Source organism: Podarcis bocagei, assembly GCF_964188305.1.
Source record: "Podarcis bocagei genome assembly, chromosome: 5".
NCBI classification, from domain to species: Eukaryota; Metazoa; Chordata; class Lepidosauria; order Squamata; family Lacertidae; genus Podarcis; species Podarcis bocagei.
The window spans coordinates 69123941-69132071 of record NC_138129.1 but is presented as its reverse complement, the minus strand read 5'-3'; the positions used below and the strand labels follow the sequence as shown (position 1 = coordinate 69132071).

The 8131-nt window shown below is 39.9% G+C and overlaps 1 protein-coding gene across 1 annotated transcript in view; it reads left to right on the top strand.

Moving 5' to 3' along the window:
• Positions 1 to 333: 333 nt before the first annotated feature.
• The window catches only part of FUBP1 (far upstream element binding protein 1), a 32591-nt gene continuing 24793 nt past the window's right edge, over positions 334 to 8131 (top strand). The window contains 4 exon segments of the mRNA XM_081193765.1: positions 334 to 553; positions 4237 to 4327; positions 5100 to 5162; positions 5969 to 6010. Coding sequence (XP_081049891.1) covers positions 440 to 553; positions 4237 to 4327; positions 5100 to 5162; positions 5969 to 6010 — 310 coding nt within the window. The 5' untranslated portion in view covers positions 334 to 439.

Sequence of the window (8131 nt, the reverse complement as noted above, 5' to 3'; positions counted from 1 at the left end):
AAGCGCGAGAGGGAGGGGTTTTGGGGATAACCTATCGCGAGATGTAATGCCGCCCACCCCGCTTAAAACGTCACCACGGCAGCTCGCTCGCGAAGAAATCGCGCGAGCCTCTCACGCCCCCTAAGGGAGTACGCAACCCCTCCCCTTTCCACATTTGCAAATCTCGGCCTGTAATTCGTCCCATCTCGCGATAATCTCCTCCCTTTTCCCTCTTCAAAAGCTTTCCCCCCTCCCTTTTTTTACCCTCCCGCCTTGAAATCTCATGCCCTTTTCATAGACGTCTCGCGAGCTCTTGCCGCGCGCCTCCTCCCCCTCCCCAACCCCCCGCCCTCCTCTCGTGGAACACGATGCGACGCAGGAATGTGAAAGGCTCCCGCCCGCCGCCATTTTCTTTCTTTCTTGGCAGGCAGAGAGCGCGGTAGGAAGCGGCGAAGCGGACATGGCGGATTACTCTACGGTACCCCCTCCTTCTTCGGGCGCGCCCGGGGGAGGCGGAGGAGGTGGCGGGGCAGTCAATGATGCTTTTAAAGACGCGCTGCAACGGGCTAGGCAGGTGTGTATCGTCGGCACCGGGCAATGGGTGCCGCTTCCCAGGCCGGCCTTGCCCGGTAGGCTTTTTCAAGCAGGCCGCCCAATTCGCCCCTCCGTCGCTCGGCGTCCTGCGCAAGGGCGAGCGGGGCACGCCCCACCACCGCCATCCCGTAGGCCGCCAGAGGCGCTCCCTCCGTTAGGAGCTGAGGCGGTTTTTTGTTCCGTGGGCCTTTGGGAGGACTTTTCGGGCAGGGGCGCCGTAGTTCCCTCAGTGACTAGAAAAAGGGGGTGGAAAGAGAAAGTCATGTGGCGCCTCGGTTCGATTCGCGCCTCACGGGAGCGAGGGAGGGAAGTGAGATTTGAGGGACACCATCCCTCGGATAATGAGGGAATTTCTTCCTCGGGGCCCTTTTCCCCCCTCTCAAGCCGCCTTCCCGTAATGGCGGCGTCCTCTCTACGTGCAGCACCAACCCAGAGAGAAAGAGGCGGGTGGGTCGGCATTTCTGATTTTCCCCAACTTCCACCTCGCTCGCTCTTCGTCCGCGAGGACCGTCTCCTCCCTTCCCCGCATGTACCACCTGTACTTGTAGCGATTTTCATCGTTTGGTGAATAGTTTCTACTTCACAGGATGAGGGAGGAATTAGCGCTCGTCCTCAAGGGGGGGGGGTAGCCTCTTGTATGGCCGAGGCACCTTTTACTTGAGTTTCCGCCTCTTTACTTGGGGTATTTTTTTCCTCCCTTTTACTCACAGTTCAGGGTTTCCCTAATTTTTTTTTACACAGTCGCACAACACGGAGAAACCCGAAACACCGCTTTTATAAAATAGAAATTGTTACCTAATAAGGTAGCTGGTCCACTCTTTCCTTTCCTCTTGTTCACATAATAATTAGAAGGTGTTGTTTCTATATCACTTTATATGACCCCATAAGTTTTTAGATTAATTTTTTTCAGTCTCCTGCTGTATAGGTGAGATAAGAGCATTTTCTAAATCAGAAAAGACTCCTGTTCGATTCTGTAAGAGGTTATATGAAATACTATAGTTGTCAACTAGTCCTGACCTGGTGTCTCTGTTCTGGTTGTGTGGTTTGGGGCAGTCGGGGAATAAGAATTGGCTTCCTACTTGACTGTTGAAGATAATTGCCGCCATTTTTAGCAGTAATGCTTCCCTTCCATTTATTTAGTTGCCTTAAGCTTTCTTGTTTCCTAGCAACTTACTTAGACCAGTTAGATGTAACAACCAGCCCTAATTCAGAAAAGTTTGATCTAGGAACCACATCTCTTACTAATTTATAAAAGCAAAGAGAATTAAGAAAGCATTTGGTTAAGAGTTCTTTGCCTTCAGCAGTTGCCAATATCTTTGTTCAAACGTTTCATACAAACTGAAAGCTCCAGCAAGACAGGATCACAGTCCTCTTCCTCGCAAGTGGGTGAGGTAAGGCAAGGAGGATAGTACAGAATCCAGTAAATTGTTGTAGTTTTGTTAACTGAGAGGAAGTGGCAAAATAATTTATAAACTGTAGTATAAAGCTAAATTTTCAGGGCCCAACACTACCACCTTACCTCATAGATGACTGAATATACTCCTCTATAAAAAGAGAAAGACGTGGATTCTTTATAGCTGCACTCTTTCATATACACAAATAGATGAACCATTCTACACATTTTTTTTAGATGCAGAATGGCTGTTTGAACATTGAACAAGGGGAAATAATTTTAAATTAGTTTCCATTCTTAGTGGCTGAAGAGAAAATCTTGAAAATGAGATGTTGGCACATTTTAAAAACAAATAAGGTTGTGGGGGTGCTTTTAATACATGCTTACAACAACAACAAAATCTTGACTTAAGGGCAGCTAGGAGTAGTATAATGTGTAACTCATTCCTATTCCAAATCTGGCACACTGAGGTGGCTCAGATACAGCAACATGCCATAATTCAGAGTTTCATAAATGACTCTGTCAAAACTCTTGGGTTTGCACACTCCCTACTTGTCTTTCACCTTGTACTGTAATTTCTTTCTGCTTTGAGACAGGATTTGAACTGTCAGGCTTGTTTCTTTCAAACTAAAAAAAAGAGAATCATAGGGAAGAGGGAGATGAAGGGAACATTCAAATGTAAGCCTGAGCCAATTAGGTTGTAGTTCATTTCGGCTGTGATATTAAATAAAGCAATTCTAAACACACTCAAAAGTAAGTTCTCCTGAAATGGGGTCTACTAGATGGGAAAAAGTTCCACTGAACACATTTACTTGTGGAAAAAATATGATGTGGGCTCTTGTTTTTAAAACAGGAGAACCCAAATTTACAGGATCATAAATTAATTTCATTTTAGTCATTAAAAATGCTAATTATCTACCTTTTATCTATTGATTCTCAGAGTACAAAAAATAAACCACCATACAACAATAAAACGGCAAACCAAATAAAGGCAGTTAAAATAGAGTGAGATGATCAATTACCAAATTATTAAAATACCTGGACACAAATAGGTATGTTTTGACCAGGTGCTGAAATCATGATTGCTTGGGCTCCAATCATAAGTCTTAGGAGAGCATTCCACATATGCAGTGCCACCACAGCAAAGCCTTTACCGCAGCACAACTAAGGTATGGCACCACATAGTGGAACTTGCCCTGGTTATGGAACTGAAAGGAGGATCGAAACACCCTGGCAACCTGGCATTGGTGGATATGTTCCTTTAGGTATTTTGGTGGTGAGCTGCTTAGAGTTGAAAAGATAGGTTTTGAAGTGAATAAACCGCTAATGTAACTCTTAGAATCACTGTGATGTCATTCCGTCTGTCCAGTAAAAAGAGAGAGAGTGCAGCTACATTCTGCCCTAACTTAAGCTTCTGGCTTGTCTTCAAGGGATAGAACCATGCACGGCACATTACAGTAACCCAGTCAGTAGGTCACCAGAGCATGGGTCACTATGGTCAGACTATCCAGGAACAGTTATAGCTTTTAAAAAGACACAAGTCTACAGACATGGGCATCTACAAATCAGAGTTTTATCTTGTCAGTGTTCAACTGCAGTTTATTAGCCACCATCAATCCCATACTAAATCCAAGCACTGGTCTAAGCACACGCACTGCTTGATATTTCAAAAGGATCTTCGCTGACATTAACCTTTGGAAGATTTACTGCAATTACTATATGGAGTATCTATACACTGGCTTGGGGCCAGTTTACACCTTGGAGGAGGAGGAGAATTTATAACACTGCACTTTGACTTTAGGCAGGCACCCTCACTATATTGTTTGAAAAGCCAGTTCCCTTTAAATTAATCATTTGGGCAAAATAGCAAGCAATTCACTGTTAGCTTCTATATGGTATGAGGTTCTATAAGAAATTGTTTGCGTGTTTGTGCCTGCCACAAGCAAGCACACTAACTTCCGATAACATAATTGGTTGCTGTTGTATTTCAACACTTGCATGTCTGATTCTTCCAGTTAAGCTGACACCAGTTGTTCTTCTCTTAATATAAAGGTTTGCCCTGATCTTCAAATGGTGGCCTCCCAGAGCAAAAATCATAGTTAGACAACTTGTGTTTAGTGTAATTTAATGCTTGGCAACATATTAATGTATGATGTAAGGTATCTGTTACAGCAAGTGTAAAAAAAAATCATTCTTTGACACACTACTTTTTACAACATAGTCAAAAAAACAAAAAAAACTTGATATGCTGGCCTTTTCTTTTCTTTCAGATTGCAGCAAAAATTGGAAATGAATCTGGAACATCTGTGAATTCAAATGATTACAGTTATGGAGGACAAAAAAGACCTCTTGAAGATGGAGGTATGCTGTCAATCAGTATATAAGATGCTAATATAGTCAATTCTAAAAATTATAAACTGATAGTGTGTGTGTGAGTGCATGAGTTAGTTTAGCTTTTCTGCATTACTTTAATCGTGGTTATTGGTTAGAAGGTAGAATAGTCCATCTTCAACATGGATATGATCTTTTAGACATAACTAAAAACCTAAGGTAGGTAAAATATGTATTATTTAAAATTCATCAGAAGCACAGTGTTGAAATATTTGTGACAGAGGATTAGCAGCTCCTCTAATTTATATGGAGAATGCTTATTTGTTAATCTTTTTCAAACCTGGTGGTTTGGTATATAAGTTACATTGTGTAGGCACAACATTTTAAAATGTAGTTATTTCATTAAAAAGACAACCATTGAAATATTTGGAGAAATGTCTTCCTCTAACTTGCTTGAACCTTTTGTTTGTTTTTAAAACATGTTACTGAAATGTGTAGCTTTTTTTTAATTTTAAAAAGCTTTTGTGGGCTTAACAGGGTTTAATATGTTTATCTTCTAAAAAGCAAAGCATTGTGTAATATTTTTTTTTAATTCATGAAGACAGTTTCTGACCTTGGAGGAGAATATAGGTTTTGAAGGATTATAATTTTGTTTACAGAAAATTTCTAAGGCTCTTGACAAGGAGTACTTGTGTACTTTATTAAAGTGCCTTTTATTATTAGTGAGGTTTTTAATATTCAAAAATGAGCTAATGATGCTTCAAATGATGTATGTAATGTATTCTTTTTATTTTATGTGTAGATGGCTCTTGGACAAGTCCGAGCAGTACAACACACTGGGAGGGAATGCCCTCTCCTTTTAAAGGCAGGAATTTTTATTTATTACCTGTGTTTAGTATGTAAACGTGAAATGAACTAGTGGATCTTTTGAAATGGATGACACAAATATTTCTTGGAATATGTGTCTGACTTTTACTGCACTTAATAATGGTGGTTCATCATATATTCCTGAATATGGGGTGGGACGGAAACATTTGAGGTAATTTTTATCAGATATCAGTTATCTACGACTTTCACTCATACTAAACGGATTTGAATGGTAGTGATGGTAGTGGCTTTGAATCTGCTGTTTTGACGTCTTATGCCGTGAAATTTTCAGTATTTGGTTAGGAAGTCTGTATGACAGTTCCCAGATTGAGATTGTATTGCTATGTGTTGGTTGAATCTTAAATTTTGATTTTCTATTTAGTATTGTGGTCGTTGTCAGATATAATTGTAAAATGATTATTTCTCACAATGGTGGTCTTTTCAGTTTTTGTTACAGAAGCATCATTAGCTTTAGTGTCAAATTACTAATAATACAGCTAAATGTTTGTTAGTTATGTTTTAGTGACCTGGACATCCGTAATAGTGTGTTTAAACCTGCGTGCCTTATTAAACCTTGAACAGTTTATCTGATAAATGGAAGTATTTTGCATTTTTCCCCCTGACTATACTAACCAAGTGTTAAACATATAAGATTTTTCCTTGTTTAGATGACCTATTCCCTGAAATTTCAAAAACATGCTAAAATGCATTGGACAAGTTGCATTTTGCACTTCTGGAACAACCATTTATTTAAATTTCCTATCTTTGTGACAAAAAACATTTAAAAAAATCTTACTTTTGCAGATCAACCAGAGCCTAAGAAAGTTGCTCCTCCAAATAATGATTGTAAGTATGTTTTTACCTTGTGGTCAGCTCTTAAGTGTACTTGTCAAAGCAAGTGTTTAGTATTCTATTCTATACATAGTTATGATATACCAGTGTTTATGTGCACATAGTGATTGAGTGCATGCGGCAGAGTTGCTGGGTGGTCTTGTGCCTCTATCCCTAGAAACAGTAATTAGATCTGCAATACAAACCACTTTTGAAACTGCACCACATGTGTTGTATATAGGGATTCTGTTTCTGGGAGGGCTATCTTAAATAGGAGTGGAAGGAGTCTTTCTGAATCAGTCAGTACAGTGGTGCCCCGCAAGACGAAATTAATTCGTTCCGCAAGTTTTGTCATCTAGCGAATTTTTCGTCTTGCGAATCACGAAATCCCATAGGAATGCATTGAAAATCAATTAATGCGTTCCTATGGTCAACAAAAGTCCAAACAAAGCCAAATTTGGTACAACAACAGTTTATTAACTGCTCTTTAAAGTCACACATACTGTAAAGAGCAGTTCAAAAATTGAAGGGAAAATAAATTAACTTTATAAACAAAACATGTCTTTGTTTTTAGACAAAGGAAACAAAGTCGCGAGACGTTTTCGTCTTGCGAAGCAAGCCCATAGGGAAATTCGTCTTGCGAGGCAAATCGAAAACGGAAAAACCTTTTGTCTAGCGAGTTTTTTGTCTTGCGAGGCATTCGTCTTGCGAGGTACCACTGTATTTGCTTTTTAAAAACAGAATATTCATATTAATAAAAGGAATATAGTTTTGAAATGAAGCAAACATTAGATAGTTAAAAAGTAGTAGCTGGCAGGGTTTTTACTCAGGAAGATATGCTGTAATGAGTCAGAACATGTATCCATAGAGCAGTATTGTGTTTAGTAACTGTCAGTGGCTGCCCCCAAGGCTTAAGGCAGTAGTTTTTTCCTACTATGAGATACCATGGGTCTGCTGCTGAGCTTTGGCCCTTACCTCCCTTAAAAAAAAACCACAACCACTGTATGTATTTATTTAATAAAATCTATACACCATTTGATTGTTTAGAAAACCCAAAACAGTTTACAAACGCTAAAACAGTAAAATCAAGAAAAATATACCACCTTACTTTAAAACATACAAAAGTTAAAATACTGAAGCAGAATAAAACTACCTCATATTTCTAAGCATCTGGGTGAACTTCTCTGAACAGGAATGTTTTTAGCAAGCACTGAAAAGAATACAATGAAGACGCCTTCTTGATCTCAATAGGCAGGGAGTTCCAAAGTGTACGCATTGCCTCACTAAGCCTGATCAAGTTCATACAAATGCAGAACAGATATTATGTGGCATCAGTATTAGTGTCAATTCCGCCGATCAAAGCGATCAAGGGGAACACATGTTGGGTAGGGTAATCTCATAAGTAAACTGGTCCCAAGTGATAGTAACACCTTGAACTTGACCCGGTAGCAAATTGACAACCAGGGCAGATCTCTCAGCACAGGTGTTATATGCCGACAAGGCATTATACACTAAACTGTAGCTTCTGTATTAAGCACAAAGGAAACCCCACATAAAGCATGTTGCAATAATCCAGTCTTGGAAGTAACCAACACATGAGAATTGAACATAGCATTTGAGCAGTCGTCCTGAAATGATGCAAAAGATAAGCCAGGAGACAGATGTAAACTTTCCATAGATTGTTTGTGAGCTGCTAATCCAACATATTTTATTACCGCTTTTCAGCTTGTAGCAGCCTTTTATGTAGAAGAGGAAATAAAGGAAAGGACATTCTATAGTTTTCTATTATCCCTCTTGAGGATATTTTCTTGCTCAGTCCTATCTTCTAATCATGTTTTATATCTTGTTGGGCCCAAATATCCAGTGTAAAAAGGTTAAAAGTAAATTTAGACAGCGGGTTGGATTCAGTGTTGCATCAGAAGTTTGTTTGCGCAAGGTGCCTCTGCATGGTTTTCACATATTCTCACATCACACCTTTCTCCTTGGAAAGGTTTTTGAGGAGATGCAGGGACCTGTAACAGGGAAGGGATTGAAAGCCCTTTTTTGTGGGCAGATGTCAGTTTCTGCAATGTTTGGTCAAAAGTAATAGGGTGGGTGCTTACATGGATTTGGAAGGAGACTATCTGAGTTCTGTTT